The sequence below is a fragment of the Strigops habroptila genome, chromosome 1 (assembly GCF_004027225.2).
Source record: "Strigops habroptila isolate Jane chromosome 1, bStrHab1.2.pri, whole genome shotgun sequence".
NCBI lineage: Eukaryota > Metazoa > Chordata > Aves > Psittaciformes > Psittacidae > Strigops > Strigops habroptila.
In genome coordinates this window covers 139,074,427-139,098,297 of record NC_044277.2, presented here as the reverse complement: position 1 = coordinate 139,098,297, position 23,871 = coordinate 139,074,427, and the positions used below count along the sequence as shown (strand labels likewise).

The 23,871-nt window shown below is 41.0% G+C and overlaps 1 protein-coding gene across 3 annotated transcripts in view; it reads right to left on the bottom strand.

The window, feature by feature from the left end:
- Positions 1-23,871, bottom strand: part of RBMS3 (RNA binding motif single stranded interacting protein 3) — a 712,107-nt gene that overhangs the window by 434,523 nt on the left and 253,713 nt on the right. The window contains exon 1 of one of the 3 annotated variants that reach the window (XM_030490152.1): positions 6,765-7,451. The exons of the other annotated variants lie outside the window; for them this stretch is intronic. Within the exon in view, the coding sequence (XP_030346012.1) occupies positions 6,765-6,839 (75 nt within the window). The 5' untranslated portion in view covers positions 6,840-7,451. Of the gene's footprint in view, positions 1-6,764; positions 7,452-23,871 lie in introns of those variants that run through there. 3 annotated transcript variants of the gene reach the window in all.

The window sequence follows — 23,871 nt, the reverse complement described above, 5'->3', positions numbered from 1 at the left end:
TTCTAAAACTATAAACCAGAATAATAATAGAAATTATAGCCATAGCAAACTCAAAACGCTGTTAACCATCAGGTGAGGTATGTCCTTATCCACTCGTACAATTGCAGAATCTTTTTGACAGACAGTTCTTTTTTCTTTTGTAATTTTTTTTTTTCTTTAATATAAAAACCTGCTTATTGTTCAACTGCCCTGGTTTTGCCATGGAGAACAGTATGTGCCTCGTGGGCCTGATTCTGCCTTCCTGACAGCAACTGAAGCTCTTTCATTGATTTTTTTTTTTTTTTTTTTTTTTTAAAGGAAGCAGAACAGATCCCTCTCGTTATAACTTCTATTCAAGAATATTATTGTTAATCAGCTACTTAAAATATCTGTATGTCATTCTGCATCAGTAGGCACCATTCTCAGGCTGATACCCCACATACTGAGAGTAGCTCTCTGTGTAAAAGTGTTTACTTCTAAACTTCCCTCCATCACTGCATCTTGCCCATGAGTGGGAAAGCAATTGCAAAGCATCACTACACAAACACTCACAATATAGGCTGTGACAATATCCGAGTAAATCACTGTTCTCAGTCTCCCTTCTCTGCCCATCTGCAGTCTTTGGTATGAAACAACTATATCATAAAAGCTCTTATTCACACATGCTTTTGATATAACACTATTTAATCACATACAGCTGTAGCTGATGAGACTGTTACAAAACACAATTTTAATGCAGCACTGGAAGAAAGTTCTGGAGACACATTAACTATTTTCCTCTACATAAAATTTCTAACATTAAAAAACTTTTCTTCAGTAAGAAGAAAATAATCTTAATATAAACAGCACACTTGTTGGCTTTTTGGTTTTGTTTTTAAATCTGCTTCTCTTCCTGGACACTCCGGAATGGGGTTGTTTGCAAGTGAACTCAAAGCGCCTGCCTGGAGTGTAGATTGTGACAAACCCACTTCCCCCACACTAAAAAAAATAATAATTAAAACCCCCTGCTTGCAATTATATGCAAAGAGAACGCTATCCAGGCTACTTACAGCAAGACCTGAAATGAACTCCGGCATCCTACTTGGAATACATCTTTTCTTATCTGTTTTTTAATTCATAGAAATTCAGGAACTGACAGTCCAATGATTTTTACCAAGATACCTGAATGAAAGTGCAAATATAATACCATCATGCTTACTTTGAAAGGCCACCATGAATTAAAAAGCAAACCAGTCCAGTTTGTATTGTGCTTTATTTTGAAGGGGCACCTTGCATAAAGCATTCTAACACTAATGATCTTAATAACACAAAGCATTTGCCACAGCAAGATCTATTTTGCCTAATCTGGCAAGTGCTCGTAACTTCCATCTTTTGTTAAGGAAGTAAAATATCTGCTTGCAAAATAGATATCTGTAGAATACAGTAATATACAAATGTTTGAAAGAGTAAATTTTGAACTTTCCCACAGTTTTGGTTGGGGTTTTTTTTGTGTTTGTGTTTTGGGGGTTTTATTTATTTATTATTTTTATTTAAACAAGCCTGTATTGAAGCAACAGATGAATGGAAAAAAAATCAATCAAAAGATTCAACATTATTTTAATATATATCATGATGTCCCTTATAGCAACAAAAGTATTTTTAACCAAGCATGTAAGGGTAGATGGCAAACCATACCGGAAAACAAATGAGTTCGTATATTTCTGTATTTTTCAGAGGAACATAACTTTTATCTTCTTTATTGTTTAAAGCAACTGGCAAAATACTAGAGTTAGATATTAATATTACTGTCACAACTACAGCCAGGCTTAAATATTTTTAAATGGCATTTAAACAAATTCATGTTTCTTTCAGACAGGTCTCGAAGACATTTAGAACACACTGTGACATACTGAATCAAACAGAGGCTAAGTGCGAATGAACTTCATTCCTAGAAATGCATTTCTCTATTTGCAAGTGTTTGCCTTTACTTTGGCGTGATCACATGGGCTCCAGCTAGACTTTTGAGCTCTGGCAGCAATCCAAGCTGCAGATGGTTGGAAATGCAGCCTGAAATCAGTGTGTGGTTGATGAATTACTCCTTACACCTGACCCCTGCTTCACACCAGGCACCAAACACAATCTGAACACTACCAGCCGGAGAAGCCCTGTCAGGCATCTCCGTATCTGGAACGCTTTCTCCAAGGCCTTCTGTATGGCCAGATGGCCAAAAGTGGGGAATGCCGTAAACTCGCTAAACAGAAACGTGAGTGACAAAAGAGCATGGGATTCATAGGTACAAGGTGAAGAGAAGTAAGAGCTTTGCACCGATTCCAAAAACATGCTTTCTGAAAGAGGCTGATAGAGTAAGGAGGGAGGCATGCTCGTGACATGCAACTGAGAGGTCCCCAATTCCTTCATGCCAACGGATGCCCTAAAAATGGCAAAAAAGAACCATAACAAAACAGATACACACCCCCACATGTGTACCTGTAAAATTACTTCATGGAGTTTAAACTCTTCTGAGTTTGAATTTCCCAATAGCTTTTTGACTCAGATGGGGCACGTATCTGTCACTTCACGGACATGCTCATTAAGCCATTCTTGCCTGCAGGCCAGTCTGCAGACTTTCCGCATCCACAGAGACAGGATTTTATTCGCATAGGTGTTGGGAAATCACATTTCTTCCTTTTGCATGTGTTCACATGTGCATCAGGCATAGAGATGAAGAGGTATTGAGAGTACAGTAAACATCACCTCTCTGTTTGGAGTATTTCAGCCTTCTGGGTAGCAAAGTCAACACGATGAGAGTTAAACTACCAAACCCAAACCATGACTAATAGGCAGGAAATATCTGGAGAATGCATGGAAGCAAACCACACGGAAATAGCTGCTAAACTGGCATATTTTTAACCAAATGCAGGTCCAGCGGTCACAAACCAAACAACTCCTATCAGCAGGTAACTGTGGCACCCCCTTTTTACCCAAGTGATTTAGAATTTTTCAGTAGACTGTTTGCAGAGAAAGCTTACCCCAATGCTAGATCTAGTCATAAACCGCAGAGGACAAAGAGAAAACACAGCATCGACTAAATTAGAGACTCTTTCAAACATATTCAAGTAGATATGTTAATATTTTCACATCCTTACATGATCTTTCATGGTGCTTAGTTTTCTTTTCCTCTGTGCAAAATGGCAGAGTAAAGAATTTGCTTTGGCAAGCAAGAAACTAAGGAAAGAAATTCAGACCACAACACGGGATTTGGCATCATTATCATTTCATATGTGACAATTTACAGTGTACTCCTGCAAACCAGTTGTTTGAGGAGTTATGCCATCAGCAACGATATAACTAAGGAAATTCACTTAATGTCTCCCAAATAAAATAAAAAATTGCTATAGATTCTCATCAGATATACATGAGCTGAACCACCTCCGTGCAATATTCTTTGCAGAAAGAACACAAAACTGTCCTTCACTTAGAACGGTAACTAAAAATGTTTATTCTGAAATAAACTCCTAGGACAACTGGACTCTGCTCTCAGGATCTGCCTAAAGAAGATCCAACAGTGTACTTTTAACCTGCAGTTGTCAGAGAGCACCATGCCAAAACAAGAAAAATAAGGTTATGCCTTTCTTCAAACTCAGTCCTTGTCATTAAGAAACATAGTAAATTTCTTGCAATTGTCTCTTGAAAAATTTACCTACCTCCACCCAACTTCATTTTTGGATGACAACAGGTTTGTCTAAACCTGCAATTAAAGTTTTAGCTTCATGGTGGCACCTGATAATGAAGGAACATGAGTAAATTGAATAATAAGAGTTCATGCTCCATGTTCCACAAAAGGCCACGAAACACTAAAAACTTACAGCAATCAGACAAACATATGGAATCCATTTTTTCTATTTATAATCCCATTACCCATATAGCTATTCATTTACACCATTTCTGCGCAACAACACGCTAGCTATGTTAGAAGACACAAACACATACTGTACGCTGAGATCTTGAGCAGTCCTGTGCTCCCCCGTGAGAAAGACATGATGTACAGTAACACGGTACTTCTCAAAAGAGAACGGAGACAACTTCACCAAACAAGCAAAGCAAAAACAGCGCTTCACCCAAATATGCTGGGGAACACGGATTTCCAAACCTTGCTCGTTGAACATGCTGCCGCGCTACATTTCATAAGCGGTATACAAATGCTATAAGAAAGCCTAGAATTTCTTTCTTAATTATAAATGAATGCACTCCCCCCTCAGCGTGCATGACTATGAGCATAAAAACACATTCTTTCTGTAGAGCTGAATCCTACCATGCAGCTTTTGGAAAACAAAAATCTGGAGTTCAAAGGATGGCTGGAATCGTACAGGGGTTTATTAATACGTGTTGCTTCAATAGGTATGATAAAAGATACAGCTCTCCACCACGCTATTTGATTACCTGACTATTAGCTTTAGAAATACAATGCATCTAACTGCTTTAAAATGTCCCAGAAGCTGATGGCTAGCTTTAAGGTAACAAAATCCAGATGCTGCCTGTCTGCACTACTCTAAGCTCTTCAGGTCTATAGAGAAGAAATACTTGTACACATGTGTGTATACATGGTGTATTTATATGATTATTATTTAGGTTTTATGTATGCACTTAACTATGAAGCAGGAAAAATAAGAAAATTTGCCATATAAAAACTCATCACTGATTTGAAATTTTACCTGTTCTTCCAGTAACAGTGCATATGTGCAAAGACAGATGCATATGACTTTTCACAGAGTTGATAATTTTATATACGGGCTATAAAAGTGGTTTAATTTATTTTTTAAAGCACTGAGTTAAAAAAAGCCATGGTATCAAAAAGCTATTGTTACTATTTTAAGCCCAAATACAAGGCTAATTTTCTCAAAAAGCTTATTTTACAAAGTTTAAAAATGAGCAAAAAAGGAAAATAAAATTAAAAAAAAAAAAAAATACTGGCAAAACGTAAGCTACGTGAGTAAAAGGCATGGAATGTCCAATACTTCTCCTCCAATACTCGAGGCTATTGTTCTTTCAGAAAACCACCATCAATCGTTTCATGTCCTTGGCTTGCCAGGTTTTGAGGAATAGCATCAGTCTGTGTCCCCCAATCCCCCAAACAGTTAAAGCTATAGGCAGTATTGCAGTCAAGCTAGTGACGGGCCGCTGCTGCAACAGCAACAATACACACTAAATGGTCACAAAGGTAAAATGCAATTTGGATCGACCTTGAAAGGCAAAGAAGGGGGGAAAAAAAAAGAAATCTAAACAAACAAAACAACACAGCACCCAATGAAAATCAGTCCAAAATACAAAATTAAAAAAGTCTAAATTTTAGACAAAAAAAAATCTGCACGACACAAGAAACAGCAGAGCAAAGAAGTGAGAGAGAACCCTGCCGTGAATTACAAGGCTATAATCATACTGAGTGGTTCTGGTGTCATTGCAACTCCAACCAGCCTGAGTTGCCATTTTTACAATTAGTTAATTTATATAATGCAGTAGTTGGGCTATAAACGTTAACGGGAAAGTAATTTTTATTAACAAGGAAATACAACTTATCCTTTCAGGACTGCAGCCAGATCAACGTGCTTCAAACCAAAAGTCTGGAGAAGTCAGCCTCCCCTGTGGCACTTCACCACACACAGACGCACACGTCAAATGTCCCATGTGTTAGATTTGCCACAGAAGCATGATGTGTATATGTATATGATATGCCACACACGTGTGTGCGCCCTGACTATTTCTCTCCTCCCTCCAAAAGATGTTCATTTATTGACTGAAACTGTTAATCTGGGGGTGAGGTCACGCTTCAGAAGAGTATTTTTCCCCCTTTTTTCTTTTCCTATATATTTGGGTTGTTTTTTGTTTCTTTTTTTAATACAGCATCCTAACAGGATTTGCAAGCTTTCAGTTTAAGGCTTTCTTTTGTTACTGTCCCTTGGTCACACAGGAAATCTTTTCAGAGAGCAGCCTATTATACAATGGCATTAGAAAAATAAAGCTTTAATTAACTAACTCATGGCCAGGTAGCACCGACTTCCCTCAGTCTCTTTAGGAGATGCAGGCCTGCTTTCCAGTCTGCTGGCATTTTAAAAATTATTAAGAAAAAAAAAAAAAAAAAAAGGAAGAGTCCGCACTCGGATACGCTCTCCAAAAGTATCTACCCTCTATTCCTAGATCTTTTAAATGCAACAGAGTACAGCCGTATCATCCTCAATATTTAATGAAATATTAAAAGCAGTGCAATGCACTGAAACAAACTCCAACAGATTTACACTCGGTTAGCTCCAAGCTCTCCTCCGAGCTCCACAGCATCTCCTCCTCAGCTGATTAAAAGTTTGAGTTGCCATAGACAGCTTTTCTAACAGCAAAATGCTTTTAAGCTCCGAATAGACTGCAGAGATCACTGGAAGAGCCACCAAAAACAGTGTTTCATGCGTGATACTGACCAGAGCAATCTTTATCCCATGCCATAGTAAACACACTACCTGCCCGGTGTTACGATAGCGTTAACCGCACCGGTCTCCCCAAACAATAAAAGGAATTAGCCGACGCCAGCAGCCCTTAGGGAAAAATAAATAAATAAAACAAAATAAAGAAAGAAACGAAGGGGAGGGCAGACAGTAACCTTCCTGCCTCTCTCATGCCTGCCTTCTGCCTATCAGCTCGGCTCTGCGTGACACCGAACCCGAGGAAGCGCCGGAAAAATCGCCGAAGAGGCGAGGCGAACCCGCAATTCGCGCCGCTCCCTCCCCATCACCCGCCGAGCGCCCGGCCCCGCCGGCCCCTACCTTGGTTTGGAGATAGTGGGGGTAGTAGTAGGTGTACTGGGGGTACATTGGCTGCTGGTCCAGGCGTTTGCCCATGTAGCTGGAGTCCTTCTGGCTGGTGCAGGGAACTCGTTGGTAGGGTGTAGTGCCCCAGGGCCTTTCTTCCTCTCACGCCGCTATTCCTGACAGAGCGGGCGACGGGGGAGGCTGCCGAGACTTCCTCGCCGTCTACCGCGCGTTACTTCCAGCGCAGCCAAAAACGCGCCCGCACGCACATATACGTGTGTGTGTGTGTGAAGAGAAGGGGGTGGGTGAGCGGGGCGGGTGGAAGCCCCTGCCCGGCTGCCCGCGGCGGAGCAGCCCGCCTTCCCCGCTGGCGGCAGCAAGCAGCCTGCCTCCGGCGGCGGTGCCCGCTGCCCGGCTCGGGAGGGAAACGTCCTGCGAGAGGAGCCGGGCACACAGTGCAACTCCAAACCTCCGCAGAGCCGCTCGCTGGCTCTCCTCGTCCTCTCCTCGGCTCGCCCCGCGCTCGAGCCCTCCCCTCTCGCTCCCCACCCGCCCCTCTTCCAACAGGAAAAAAAAAAAAAAAAAAAAAAAAAAAGGAAAAATTAAAAAAAAAAAAAAAGAGAAGAAAAAAAAAAAATAAAAAAAAAGGGGGGAGGGAGGGAAGAGCCTTCCCCAGCCTAGTTGCCGCTGCCTCCCTCACGGAGTGACATGGTGCTCAGGGCTCGTCCTGTCTTTCATTCAAACCCCCTCCGCGCCGCGCCGCCGGTGGGAGGGACCTCGGCGCGCCGCTCCCCCGGGAGGTCGGCGCAGGCCACGCGGCCGCCTCCGCGCCCCCGCCGCGCCCGCGGTTCCTCGCGCCCCGCTGCCGGCCTCCCCAACCCCTCAGCCCCGCCGGAGCGGGGAGCGCCGGAAAGCGGCCGTGGGACTCGGGAGAGCCTACCGGCGCGGGGAGAGAGACCCACGGCGCCTCGGGTTTAATTTTCTGTATTATATTGTTTGGGTTTTTTTAAGCAGCAGGCAGGGGAAGGTCACGGAGCCCGGGCGCCGAGCGGAGAAGTCGTCGTCGCCGCCGTCGCCCTCCCCTTCACCCCCCCGTCACAAAACTACTCCTCACCGTCATTCGGCACTTCGCGGAGGGGCGACCCGGGGCCAGACATATTAAATACATACTTTGTCAGCCCGCTTATATAAGACTCGGTTTATTTAAAGTTGGAACAAAATGGAGGAAGAGGGTAAAGAGGCAACTCTCCCGGCCTGACTTACCGGGGGGCCTTCGGCCAGACGCGTGAACATACCACAGTGCCTACCAGAGTTACCCGCTGCTCCAGTTGCCCACCCAGTACTGCCGGGCCCCCCGGACTGCAGGAGCAGCCCCGCACCGGAGGCCCAGGTGTGAGACCCGCACCCAGCCCGGAGCCGCACACCTGCCGCAATGCCCAGAACCTGTGTCAGCACCGCGGCCACAAGTATTCATCCTCCGACAGATTCGGAGGAAAAGTCTGTCTTGCAACAGGACTATAAATCACCAGTAAGAAAGTGCGGGAATAACAAAATGTTTCCTCTTGTGCACAAATCACAGCGTTTCTCTCTCTTTTTTTAAAAAAATCACTTATTCCTGTAACATGTCATCAAATTCCGGGGCCTTTCTACAGCGGCTTTGCCTATTTATACATTTTTTTGGGGGGAAAACAAAAATGTGGGGAAGCAGTTTCTTTTTGTTTTTATTTAAATCCTTGGTAGTATTGCAGCAGGATTGTCAGCTGCTGTATTATCAACCAAATTGCTCCAGAAAAAAAGAAAAAAAAAAAATTATAAAAAGAATTTCTTTAAAGGGACACTTCTCAAGGCTGGTAGAGCTAAAATTAGACTTGCCAGCTGTGTTTTGGTTTGTGGGCACGTGCTTGCACATGACAGGAACATGGAAATATCACGCTTTACTCTGGCAGTTTGCTGTTCTCGTAAGCAGAGGGTTTTGCTATGGATTCCTATAACTGCCCCCTAGCCAGTGAGTTCACGGGAAGCCATACACGTGCTCAAAACACTGCCCATGTATCTGTGTGGAATCAGGCATCAATAATTATTAATTACTAGTATTTAGGTACCAATCCTGTGTCATACAGTGGAACAACATGCCATGCATACACAGGTATCTGCCCCCCTGTTTCAGGAGAAAAACTTTTGCAGAGTGAGTGCTCTGTTCCCAGAGCTCTGCAAGCTCTTGCCCATCCAGAGGAGCACAGTGGAGCACTACTATTGCTCCAGCTTCCAAACCTGCCAAAATAGATTCAGAAGAAAAGGCTGGTTGAGTAAACTAATTTAGTATTTCCAATTCCTACTTAAGTTCAAGCTGGCCAGGACTGCGTGGTCCCTTGGAAGCTCAGAAAGGTGAATGAAGAAAGAAGATAGGAATGGGAGGAGAAGCCCACAATTCCCATCTCCAAGCCCTATGGTACACATTGCTGCTCAGCTTTAAACACGTTATGTCTCATGGTAGTGACATGAGTGATACTCCAGTGATACTCCTGCTTATGCTCTTTTTTTCTCCCCTCCCTCTGCTTTTCTCCAGGGTGAAATAGACTGTTTGAGGGTTGGTATCTGCAGAAGTGAATAGTGATTACTTGACGGTACAGTGATACTTTGAGCCTGACAACTTTCAGACTGTTCTTTCAACTGCCAGAATTAAGTTGTTGTGCTTCTCTCCCCACCTTCTCACTTTTCCCTCAGGATATTAACGCAGTTTTTCTTGCTAAGTGGTTTGCTTGTAGAAGTGCATGTAACCAGATTTGGGGGAAGAAAGAGCCTACGTGTACAGGGTGAAATAAAAAAGAAATACTGAGGAAGCAGAAAACCACGCATTCTGACCAAGAGATCTATCTGAACATGAAAGGCTTCTTGTGGCCATTATTTTAAAGCCAGGAAGGACCATTTTGGCTATGTCACCTGACTACTGTGAGTATTTCACATCGTACCATAAAATTTTGACACAAGATTTTAACACATCCCCCATCAGACACACTGGCCAGTAGCACCAGCAGTTCTTGCAACTAGAAAAAGGTCAGGAGCTGCAGGAGAAGCCAGACTGTTACCTGCGTGGGTAAGAGCTCCACCTTCCTCCTGCTCTCTCCCAGAAAGTCTTACATGCGCAGATGGTTTGCAATTCTCTCTGTTCACCTGTAATCCTGATGAGGTGCTGAGCAGTGTCTGCTGTTTGTTCTGAGTGTTCAGCACCTTGCATGACTGAGCCTTCGGAGATGCAAGATAAAGTAGAGGCAGCAAAAATAGGAATTCAATATAAAAGAGTAGGGGGCCAAGGGGAGAAGATGGGAGGCAATATAGCATAGCAAAAATGCAAATGAACAGCCACAAAAGCAGATTTAGATAGCACACAGCCTCTGAACAAATGCTAGTGCTGGAAAATGGAAAATTTCCATTTGCAAAATACAGACATCAAAAAGATCATCTGTGACTTGGGAGCACACTGTTTAAATAGAATCCCCTTCATTTTCTGGCCTGTGCATTTGAATAACCGAATCCACTTGCAAACTGAAATAGCAGTTTGCCTACCGAGTGTTAAGTATAAATGTTCCTCAAAAGAAAAGACAAGCTGTTCGATCCCAGTGAGCAACAGCGAGCAAACTTCACAACTTTTTTTCCCTCTTATTGGAGGCTTGTTATCAAGCCCAAGCCAGGCCCACTCCCGGGAATCCAGCAAGCAAGCCAAGTCCCAGTGCAAGGGTACTGCTGCCTCCTGCGTTGCTGACCTGGTGGAAGACTCACAAGGCAGGCAAGCAAGAAGGATCTCTTCAATGGTAAATTTAGAAACGAAACTCAGCAACAACCAAAGCTGTGGATAAGAAACCCAGAGTTAACTGACGGGGAAAAAAAAATAGAGAATGCTTCTCCTGGCAGCCTGAAGTGCAGAAATTACATATGTTTGGATTTATTTTTACCTTTCAAAAAATGCAGATTTTTTCATTCACAAAAAGTGAGTTAAAAGAAAAAAGTGGACACCGAATAGAAGAACGAAATGCAGAGGCTGTTATTTGCTAAAATACAACTCTACTTACACTTTTTCAAAAAAAAAAAAAAAAAAAAAACCACAAACAAAAAAAAACAAACCAAAACAACTTTCTGTTAAAGTCACAGGTATTAATTTTTGAGACAAAATTATATCAAAATTGTCTAAGTCAGGTCTAGGGAAAATTGTCTTGTTGAGCAGCAGAAATACAGCTACCACCACCTAAAGCAATAGAATAGGTTAAAGAAAGAAAAGAACAACAATTATCTTAGGCTTACGTTTTTGACACTGTCTCTCTGCTTTTATTCTCTCTATTTACTCATTAAAGCTATTTCAAAGCAGACCGTAGTGATGCTTGACAGCTTGTTTACAATGGGTTACAAGAAGAATACTGATTTTATTTCTAGACCTGTCAGCTCCTTCAGTCCAGCTACCTTAAAACTATATTGATGAACACTGAATCTTGCTATTTAATAGTTCATTTATCAACCTGATTTGCCTAAGGATAGCTAACCAAATTTCTAACAAGTGCTATATCCTGGCACAACCATCAGTACAGCATGTGATAACAGTGGAGGAGGTGGGGAAAAAAAGACACATATACACAAAAAAACCCCAATCAAACACTTAGCTTAACAACAGCAGCATTGTGTCTGGGATCAGCGAAATCTCTCTGAGGTAGGGGATGATACCATTTTCAGATGTCCTCTCACAAGAGACCGAACACCACTGAGGGTGGCTTTCCGCACACATGCATACCTCCCCTGCCTGCAGTGGAGAGCCAGGTTTGCCCTCCACTCTTCAGCACTAACAATCAAAGCACCACAAAAGCCAGAATTAGGCAGAGCAGCAGGTGGCCTAGAGTAAATCTGAAAGTTAATGTATGAGATTTGGGACAACAGTAAAGGCTTGGCATTTACCTACCATTAGATTTTACTATTTTTCATTTTATCGTCTTCTGTCTTCACACTATGGTTCAGGTATTTCCATTGGTCTACTTTTACAAAAAGGCCCAATCTTAAAGGAAATCTTTGGACAGCAGCAGAGTGAAAAATTTTGGGGGAAAGTGAACAGCAGTGAACATTCACCGATACCAAATTGTTTGTGTTTTCCATCTAATATAATCTCTTGCATTAGCAAAGGAAACTAGGAACCAACTATGTGTTAAAGTCCTCTTTCTGCAGATGCTAATGGATACAACCAAAGTAAATTATCTTATCGTACTCTTTTGCCTACAGTCTGTTTCCTATGCATCCCTTTGCAAGTGTTAATTGTTTCTGTGATGTGGAAGAGAATTAAATAACATGACCACTAAACCGGGGATGCCCCAATTGTTGCAAAGAATGGTGGGTTTCTCTCTCCTCACAAACCCTCATTGCATGGTAAAAGCCAAAGCGAATACAACTGACACAGAAAAGGGCTGGTACTTCTTTTCAGATCTGGAGGAGATTCATGGGGAGATAAAGCAATGGGATGGCAGAGAAATGCAACATGAAGAAATGGAGAGGAACATTGACTGTAGCATATCACTAGTGTGTCCTAAAATAGGATCACACATCAATAATTTAGGGCTTTCAGAAAACACCAGGATTGTACACAGGTTAGAAAACATGCCTTTCAAAAGTGGTATTTTCTATAGCAGCTCTACATCACAAGTTAGTAAATATTGCTTCTCGTCTTGAGTGTAAACTCTTAGGATAAAAATGGCAAACAAACCCCCAAACAGTAAAAGGACTAACCAAGGCCGTTTCACTCTCACAGCATATTAATTTAATACTACCAGCATTAGATGTGGTATGATTTCAGAGGGATAAAATTCTCCACTTCCTACCTTCCCTCCCTCCAAAGTCCTGCTTACTAGCCACCTTCCCCACCCCTCTGTTTACTTAAAATCAGATTGTAATCAGGGAACTTGAGAGTTTTTTCTTAAGGAAGTTTATTTCTGAAGGTAATGGGGAGACGTAAATATGCTGCCTGTTTACTGAGACTCATAAACACATACGAACACAAGCAATTAATTGTCACTGAACCAGTGAACATGGAAAATCCTAGCTTTTTAGGCCATGTTTAACTAAATGTTCACCCATCATGTACTGAATTACTTAGTGAGATATTAATTTTGTGCTCCAGCTGAGGGTAATCACAGAACAAACTGGCATTATTCAAGTTGCTCTATGAAATTACAGCAAGGGTAAGCTTGAGAACAAAGGCCAGCAGGAGTTGAGCCTCTCAACTTAAAAGGAATTATCTTTTCCTCTAATTGAAGTGAGGGCTGTTTTGTTTTGTTTTTTCTTTCCTTCCTCTTGCTAAATTTCCAACAACACTCCTTGGCAGAGGGTCTCTTTGCAATGGGATTATCATAGTCAAAGCCCAGGAGCAGAGGCTCATCTGCTTGGGAAGCTTTACTAACGTAACTGCACCAGCATCCCCAACAGCTACGGTTGTGCCTGCATAACGCCTTGTGTGGGCACTCTTAGCTGGGGGAGCGATCCCACTAGTAATTGTCCCTATTTACCTAAACCCAGAAAGACTTGAGGTTTGGGTCCTGTTTTCCTGCTGGTACCTACACCATGACCTTGGACAAATCACTTTTCCCTCCCTTCTGTCTGTCTCACAAGTTTCGACTGGAATCTCTCTGTAGTGAGAACAATCTCTATGTTTTTACAGTACCACAGGGGAACCTTCGTTTTGGTAGGGCACCAAAACAACACATCATCAAAAATTTGTAATAACGTATGTAAACAGCTTGTTCTTCCACCGTCCAGACAGCCACTGTTAAGAGAACTCACAGGCTGTGGCATTTTTTTGCATGGGAAAAAATTAACAATAGGCAAGAACAGAGGGTCATTTCAGGCTACATTCCATCACTATCAAATGTAATACTTGCTGCTTTCTCCATACTTATCCTCCCCAGCATACCAAGACACATTTCTTCTTGTCTCTTTAATATCTGGCAGGCTTGTTTGCCCACTAAATAACTCTTGATCTAATGCTGGCTGTAAATAAGGCCTGAAGGAGCTTTTGCTAATAATTTCTATTACATCTGCTAATAGCCCCCCTTCTAAAATGCAGCATAATTATGGGTCTACCCTTGCAATTTAGTCCAAAACTTCATTCAAAAGTGTTTGTAAAAATATTTTGACATTATGACTATTTAAAATTTTATGGTTCTGATGAAATATGACCCTTTTTTCAACTTAGTTCAAATTTTTATTTTTGAATTTTTTTTATACAAATTTTGCCTTGACCTAACTGCAATAAAATTTTCTCTATGTGGTCCCCTTCAAAAATGACAAATCGAAGTCTAAAGAAGTCTCTAACATGTTTTCCAAAATATCTTCAGAAAAAACTCTCTTTTTTTTTTCTCTACACATGTAGGAAAATATTGTTTAGGAATTATACAGATGAAATACCACTATTTAAATCAGTCTCTAGGGAAATGTGTTCATCAGTTGTTTGGTTTTAATTGAAATTCATGCCTCAGAAAAGCAATCTGCACTTAAGCTTGTCCCCGTAAGCCCTAGAGTAACTCAGTCTATTCAGACCAAAGTATTTTATAAATAAAGAAAAAACAAAGGTTATGAGAAACTGCCATCTTTGGCCATAACAAAATGCTATTCTTCTGCTTCTCACCTAAACACAATCGGAAAGTGAAGTGGAAAGCTCATAAAAACACTTACTAAGACCTCTAGTGCCTTGTTATCAGCATGTAAAGCTTCCCCGTGACATTACAAGAAAAATGATAAGTGTCCACTAAATATGGAATCAAAAGATTGTGCGTAACAATTCCCAACAGAGGGGGAATTTCCGGCTCTCAAATTCTGTCTCAGCCAGATAGGGAGAAAATGCATAGCAAATGGAGAAGTACAGTACTGGGAATTGGGTAAAAAGTTCCACGTGCAGGTAAGCTGGAGACTTGAGCCAGTTCTCCTTTTTTTGAAATCCGTTCAAGTCCTTTATAGGAATAACAGCATTTTTTGTAATGGACAGCTTCCATTTACCACAGAACCAATGCAACCTGCTGTGCAAAATCAAACCTTATGTCACGCCAGATTACTGTCCATCATAACCAAAGAAAATGTATTGAACTGAATATATTTGGTTCAAGAAATCTGTATTTTGTCAGCTGCAGTATAGCTCATTGTCCATTAAACAGTACCAAGCCCATTCTGAACAGAGCACTCTGTAGAAATGTTCAAACTCCCAATCCTATACTTGTCAACTTTCCAGAGCAAAAGGAAGGGTGATACCTGACATCTAACAAAAACAGAGTTAGGACTGCCACTTTCCTGCACCACAGAAATTCTTTGGGTAAGAGATAATGTATTTCCTGCAAACAGGCAATTGCTAATTATAGGTCAAATCTTCCCTCTTTTTTTCTTCCATTATTTTTTTTTCTTCTCCTTCTCCCCATCCCCGGTGCATCTTTTCTTCAGTCTTGTTCGTCAAATATCTTTTGCCTTCAAAAAAAAATCTCATCAAATCTCTACATTCTCCTTCATCTAGAAGTTATCTGTTTTGAGAATAATTTGCCTGTCATCTTTTATATATTCCAGCTGGAGTTTTTAATAAAGCACAGGGACTCAAGGCTACTGTATTTTTATTAGGAGATGGTGGAAACTTTATAATGATTTCTATTCACATTCAGCAAACGCTCTTCTCTATTGTTCTACCCTATTCACCTCTCCCAACATCCTATTCCCAAATGGTTTTTACTCTGTAATCCTTCATCCATTTTGTCTCCTCTTCATTCCTGTCCCCACCTAACCCGTCTTGCCAGCACAAGTACTTTCCTTTTCTTAACCTTTTCTCCATTCTTTTTTTTTTTTGTTGCCCTGATTCCTCAGTCACAGATGCTTCAGGCTCTGTTGCTATTTTCTTACTTACATTACATTTCTTTGAACGTAGAATCAAAATATTCAAGGGGGAGAAGGGGAAGAAGACACCAGTAAGCTATTCTTTTGAACTTGGAAATCCATTCTACTAGATTTGAGGAGAAAGCAGTGCGTGCCGTAAACATCTAAATTCCTGTCAGCCAAGGTGCCTCAGCAGGGTCGTGGGCAGAGTTAGGGAGCTCAAAACATGGTAGAAGGTGAGGATATTAAGTTCACTAATAGGGGAAGAATTGCATCTCATAAACTGAGGATCCAATCAATCTCACCTCTTATTGACTTCTTTTCAGTAAAGGGATCTAAAGAACTTTCTGCTTGGTATAGATGCACACAGATGTCCTTCTCCTTACAATTGCAAGTTGCACACCTGTGACATCAACATGCTTGTCTTTTCAAGATCCTATGGCAGCAAAATGTATCAGCTTAAAAACATAGAAACAGTCTTTGCCAAAGATTTCTCACCTCACATACAAGAGGGTAAGAATGACAAGGAGATAACACTACAAACGAGTAGGAGTGAAAGATGAATTCTTTGATGCAGTTTTCCGGCTGAAATACCGACACAAATTCAGCTTGCAGATAATTTAAGGTTTGGCCATTTGGTACATTCCCACCAAGAAGAGGTAGATGCTTCTGTACTGTGAAGAGGTTGTAGGAGAAAAAAGCCCAAAACCATAATTTCATTTAATGTGGGAGTTGTACTTTAACAATAGATATTTCTTTGTGCTATTCATCTTATTTGAATGTTTTATCAGAAGGGCCAGTAGCATTCTGTCTCTGTGAGGGTTTGACATTTTCCATTATATCAGACCTCCATGTGGGTGAACTAAAGGTTTGTCAGATCTCTGCCATTTCAGCCGAGTATTTCCATCCTGCAGATCACATCTTCCCTTTGAATTCATGGTGAGAAGTTTCAGTCAAAGTGTTTCTCCTTTTCTTGTTTCTCAAGAAAGCTAAAAGGTTGTTTTCCTGTATTGGAATAAAGTGGTGCCCAACACAGGCAAAAATGTTCAACCTCATCCAGCTGCTTCTCCTTGGATAGTGGCTGGAAGGAGCCCAAATGAAGGCGAGGTTTCTTACTACATGTGGAAGAGGGACCTGAAATTTGGCCAAATGGGTGACTCTTACTGCTAGGGTTATGCTTTTTGCCTTTCTTGTGAAAACATTCCAGATTTGGACACATGAGAAATGTTTGGAATCACATAGTCCCTACATGCTCACTAAATACTTCACTGGAGTTTCTATACCCACTTCCCTCTCAGCTTCCATAGACTTCTGCAGATGGATAGGGAATGGCACCAACCTCCCTCTTACCTGTGAGGAATTGTGCACACAGGCACAGGAGCTGCACAAAGCAACTCTGGTCTCACCTAAGCAGCGCAGCAGGAGGCAAGGATCTCAGGTATGATAGTTGCTGGCACCTAACTCTAGTAGTAATGTGGGGTAAATTGCATTATTTTTGCAATTACGATACTGCTGTGCCATTGGGGTATTGCCCGTCACTCTCTGAGATCGGAGCTGTGGAGGAGGGAGCACAAAAGAAGACTGAAGAGTAAAAGTGAGATATTCCTAGGTTATAGCGGGAGATGAGGATAATATATCAAGGCACTGGTGTTCTAAAAGTAGCCCAGGGTAAGTGAGCGTTACAGTATAGAGTGGAGAAGAATCAAACAGGGAGCTGGAAATACCTGTGCAAAATGGGATGTGAGATTAAGAATTGACTAAAATTAAGAATGAAGAAGTAGCAGAGATGGCAACCAGGTATTTAAGAAGCTAGTTGATTCAGGGGGCTAGATGGGACAAGAGAGGAGCCAAAATGGGTGAGAATGGAAGGGGGCAGAGACGTGTATGAGGAAAGAAGAGAATAGTCCTTCCCCTCTGCATCCTGGCCGTAACCCCAAATTCTTGATGTTAACCACTCCTCTGTTGTCAACAAAAATCATCTACACCCAGCTGCAAAGTGATCCAGCCCCTTCTAGCACTAGTCCACACAGATGATTAAAATCTAATGCTGCCAGACGCTCCACATCTCTGTGATAAATAGAAAGATTTCAACCTTGCTGACAATCCATTTGTCAATATGCCATGGGATGGTATTTTCAGGTTATTTTTTTAAAAAGCTAAAACCTTTTTCCCACATACATTAAATTAAAAGAACAAGAGGGAAAATTCCATGTGATCCCACATTTAAGGTTAATGAGTAATGGGATAATTATAATGAATAATAAAAAGATAATGAATGTTCACAGAGAAGCCCATTACAACTGCGTAGACAACCATTACTCTGTAATTTTACACCTTTTGAACACTTGACTTTGCAACCTTAATGCTTTTTTAACATTGTTTTTTGCCTTTGTAATGATATATAACAATCTCCAGACACCATCTGCAGTCTTCATACTTCCTTGATCTCTTTCAAACAAATTTTAGCACTGGGTATAAGACGACGTGAGTGATGACCGCATAGAGCAACAGCCAGGAGATAGTGAGGGATGCATTTAGTTGTTTCCTCTTTCACATTCATAACTGCTACCTCCACAGCTGGGATCATGCTACAAGGTCTCGGGCTTGGTTTGTCTGCTTTAAACCCTCTGTGTTTATGACAGTTCTGTAAAAATTTCTTGATTCTGCAGCCTGTTTCTCCCACTGGCCTAACAACCAAACCCAAGCCAATGAGGCTTCAGGACACAATTAAATAGTTAATGATTCAGTTAGGGTTGTGGCCAAGAGCATGGCACCAACCATTTTGTGGATTCCTTTTCATCTGACACCATGCCGATTACTTTAGTTGTACGTGCTGTCCTTCGCTGCTGGACCCCTGCTTAGACATGGTACTAGACACATTTTTTTAATTGGAAAGAGGCATGGATGCTTACAGACTATCATCATATTTCAAGTTACTGCTAGGAAAAGCCAACTTTCATAAGGGTTGCTTTTGCATTTCTTCAGGCATTCTATATTTTAGCTGCAACTGTCAGCTCTTAGCAAGTTCTTAGCTCTTGTTCCCGAAGTATCATAATATTAATAAATACCCCATAGGATTGTCCCAACTCATGTCACTCTTGCAACTTTGGGTCGCCTTAAAGCCACTGCAAGTCCCTAAACGTCTGCATCATTCACACTGGAATCCTAACGTGTACCGTGTAGCAACCATCACTACACTACCTGCATGTTTATATGCAGGTGGTTCTCTTGGCAGCTGAGATTTCTGTTTGCAATAAAGGAAAAAAACTGTTTGCAGTAAAGAGCAGACACTTTGGGGGACCAGCTCAGTGACTCGACTACCTGTGGAGCACACGTTCTCATTTCCAGCTGAATGACCCTGAAGCAGTCATTGCAGTCTGAGCGGAAAGGGGAGTTAACACTAAATAATATTAGATAAGAGCCAATCTCTTCTCAGCACTCTTCAAAAAGCAAGAGAAGCATGTCTTAGGTGTAAAGTGAGAGATCAAGTAGGAGGAAACAGTAGTGAAGAATGATAGGGCAAATGAAAGACCCTGCATGCCACTCTGAATTGGTCTTTTCTATTATTAAGTTCATGGCTGTAAGGGAAAGGTGACAGAGATCCCATGCTCTCACTGTCACAGCAAGTCCTTCACTTGTTCTTCAGCAATACAAAGAGCAGTATATGAACGTCACAGTATTTATATCTCTAATTTTACACAATATAGTTGCCACCTCCATGCATGAAGAAAACACAGTAACACCTAATTCAAGAGCTAGCCTTGTAACAGCCCTAACCAGCAAGGCAAAAAGAAAAATCAAGGTCATATATGGATACTTAGTTGTATAACTCTTATAAAGATGAATGAAAATAGAGACTCTAAATTCCAACATGCTGCTTTGAAAAAGACCTGAACTGAAATGATGGATGTCTTTCTATATACAAACACTTATACACATGTAACCCATGATCCAAGTAGGCTGGTATATGACACAGTGCCACTGCATGCTTTGGTCCCCACAGGACTGTCTGGAAGCAGTTTGACCCGGTTCAGCAGAACTTTCTCTTAAAGATCGCAACCATTTCCAGAACCAGCTATTAAAAACCACTTCCAGCAGCAGACTTTGCAAGCTGCACACCCTGCCACTTGCTCCAGCTCCCCTAGGAGCCACAATGCCTGTGGCCCTGATCATATGCGGTTCCAGCATACCTTCAGCGCTCAGCCCCCAGCGCTGGCCTCCTCCTTACTGCTGGTGGTTGTTGCACATCTGCCAGCATGAATACCAGTGCCTTTTGGACAGGGAAGAGGTGTCATACCAAGCCTGGGATTTCTGGAATGTGATACTAGGATTTCTACGTTAGCCTGACAGAGCTTGTAAATTTCTACCTTAGTTGCTTTATATAACACAACAGAAAGTATATTAAGAGACAAGTTGCAAAGTAAACAGCTAAAATTTCTGGAGTACCAGAATTAAGACTGCTTATTCCACCTTAACTACCCCCTTGAGCATCATCATTAAAATAAAATCTGCAGAATTACATCTAATTCTAATGTGAGGGCCTTGTTCTCAGTGTTGGATGGTCATTGCTAACCAAACGACAAAATATTTCCTATTTTATTTTCTCATCACTTTTTAATGCCATACTATATTTACCGTACAGCATTCCAACTCTTCTCTGAAGACAGAATTATTAATGTTTGCATAGACTTTCAAGCAGGTGTTTTTCACTACAGTGACAGCATGCTTTATAACATGTGTAAATTTATCTCCCTAACACCTGAGAGGATAGAAAACTATGTTCATCTCTAGTTAACAGGTAAGCAACTGAGGCATGTACAAAATTAACTGAGAAGTCAGCACTGGGATTTCGTGTATGTTTTAAGGAAGGGACTACATTTTCAGAATACTGTGCATCATATAGCACAGTCCTGCTCAAAGTCCAGGCTTCCATTAGAAGACATATGCTTATTGGTCCCAACTTGTATGAAAACCAGAGGCTTCAGGTAAGCCATGTCTGCCATGGCTTCTCCACAACATTAAAGCCTGCAGCTCTTTCTCAAATAGGCCTCGGCCACAAAGCTGACAGAGTAATCAGTAGCAAAAAGATCTTCCTGTCCTCCCCTGTAGGGTCAGCACACTGAACTGCAGCAGCGAGCCCCATGGATATCCTGGCAGCAGAGAGACCTGTTGAGCCTTGGCAGGTAAGTACTACTCCAAGCCTCAGACCTTCATGCTAATCTCAATCCTCCTGCTCAGTAAACTTAATCCTACGCTTATAGCAACTGAAAAGAAAGATTTTTAACAGGAAAGGTTGGGAAACCTTATCAATAAGCAGTTCCATCAATCCTTTTCTATATATAAAATTAATGATAGTGAATTGTAAAATTATCAAAAAATGAAGAAATAATTTTATGAAATAGGGAGCTAAAATAGACTCCAAAGGATTAACATCCACAGTAGATTATCCCCTCCACATTAAATCGGGTAATGGATTTCTCTGAATAGGATATTTCTTTATAGCAGAAGCATGAGATACTTTTTAAAAAAGATCTGTAATATCTTACTTTACATACGTCTTTTGTTTTCTTTTGCTATTTGCTACAGTCATTTAGAAGTAGTGATGTTGACTGATGACACAGGCACATATTCTTGTTCAGATATCTTAATATAACGGGGAGGAACACACAAGCCACATGTGATCTTGTTTAGAAAGATAGAGCAGAGTTCTCTGCTGGAAGATTTCTGGTCGCTAATGGAGTACAGTGGGACTCATGCAAGCAAAAATAGCATTGTGGTTAAGATATTGGACCAAACTTGGAAGATATCTTCTAGTTCCTGGCTCTGCTGCAGACATCTTGTGTGTCCCTGGATAAACGCCTCTTGTGAGGCTAATTTCATTTATGTGCTCATGTACATAGTAATGAGCCTCATAAACAGCCTATAAATATAATCACTTAAAATAATTTTTAAGGTACAATCTCTCATATTCAGTGAGGGATTTCATGTTCTCTTGGGAAATGAGAAAGTGTTTGCTAGGCTAAAAGCATGAGATGGGTTTGGATCTATCTCAGTTTCAGTGGCATCTGTGTGCACATTTAAATTTGGCATACATGCACCATTACAATAAAAAAGAGTCTGCATTATTTGCACTATTCCTCATTTTCTTTCTCAGACTGGGATTGTTCCCAATTATAGGAACTCAGACTGTAGAAAGCAAGAAGAAACACATGTACGGATGATGTTATCTTTGAAATATGCACTGGCTGTGTCCTTTTTGTTCAAAATACTTGGAAACATCCTGTAAAAATCTGTGTACATGCACAACAGTTCTAACTATTCACATAGACTCTACTGTAAATCACAGATTCTATGTACATGTGGAAGTTACACATCTCAACACACACAATGCATGTAGCTATACAGTTCACAAGTAAACTTCTACAGGAAGGGAGGACCTGGAGCAAATGCAGATCTGCCAAATCTGCTAGCTAGGGTGGTATTTCACCATGTGTGGTTCAAGCTACTCCCTTGCTGCTTCAGGGGGGTTTTTGGTGCTCTGGCAGCCTCTGCTGCAGACACCCAGAAATCCCACATAAACAACTGCTGCTCACATCAGGTCTACATCAGGTGGACAGCAAGTACAATATACCATGGACCCTGGGACTAGCCAGCAAACACAAACTGTGGTTAAGGTTACACCACCAGAGTACTCTCAGTTTTGTTTGTTGAGACTTGTTCAGCCTCTTTCTTTACAACGATGTTTTCTTCCAACATATATTTTTACACAGTTGTTGACCCTCTATGGCTTGGATGATGCAAAAAATATCAGGAGTAAGTAAATGATTCAAGTACATTTTCTAAGTCTGTGTTTATTGTCTGTACCTACCATATATGATTTCAAATATGATCACTAACATTTATTTAAAAAAGCAAGTACATAACTACTGTATTAGTTTTTGTTCGGGTTTTGGGTTTTTTTTTGTTGTTTGTTTGCTTTTTGTGGATGGGAACCCCAGTGTATTACAGTTACTCAAGTGAATTCAAGTTCATTTAAGGGGAAAGGTATGTTTCTGGAACTACCTCTGCTGCCTGGTCTGTCAGAGAATTAACAGCTTTAGCAATTAGGAACAGAACCTTACCAAGCAGTACCCTTTTGTAAGGGAAAGGAGAGAAGACATGAAATCAAGAACCAGTGCCCTCTTTCATTGCCTCTCAGGAATGGTCTGAGCTATTTGTTAAATGCCTCAGCACTGGGGTATCTCAGTAATAATAAGGCCCGTGGCAGCAAAGCAAGAATCCTGACACTCCCAAGAACTTGTTAATTTTGGCGAGTAAGTTACACCTGGGGAGCTAAAATGGAGAAAATGAGGATGTAATAGTGTTGTATTGAAATATTATAACATTATGAATAAGATTCATAATGCCATCGGATACCTTCCAAAAGAAGACTACTGATATAGTAAAACAACAACAAAAAAAATAGCTCATATTTTATGAAATCTGAGGATGCAGTGACAGTTCAACAGTAAACTGTATGTAACAATTACTCAATAACAGGGTTTACAGCAAGCTTGGATAGTTTCTTATTTGTATCCTTTTGGCATTCATTTCCCCTCCACCCCCCTTTTTTTTGTGTGTTGTAGTGTAATGACAAGGGCATTGCTCATGTTCACTGAAATACCTCCAACTACATACAAGCTGTGATCAGTGTCACATTTACCACTGTCTCACACTGCCCCTATATTGCTATTTTCTATTTTTCAGTGAAATACATTTAACATACACGCATAGAGTAAATCCAAAATGAGCCTTAAATAATCTTATTCAGGGCAACAGAGAATAATGACTGTGTCTTCAATGAGGGGCATAATTACAACAAGCTGTCAAAGGAAACTTTAAGAAGGTTTGGGGCAGAGGGAATTAAAAGCTATTTACCTCTATCAAAGCAGAATGAATAAGGGTAATGAGTAATAACCCTGAGAAAATGACAACAAAGGGGAACATTCTCAGCTCTATGAGTGGGAAATTAATCAAGTCCCTCTTTTGTTAACAGGTGTTACACAATAAATTCCCTGTGTTCCACCCTGAAAAAGCATCCTTAATATTGGGAAAGAAAAAGTTCAAAGAAGAAGTAAACAAGAAATTGCTACTTTGTCCTTATAATGCACTACTTGCAAATGTCTCAAAGCACATTTCAGTTCAGTACAGTAAAAGAAAAGAAAGCTCAATATCTTAAGATGTAGTAAGATGTATCTTACTACAATTA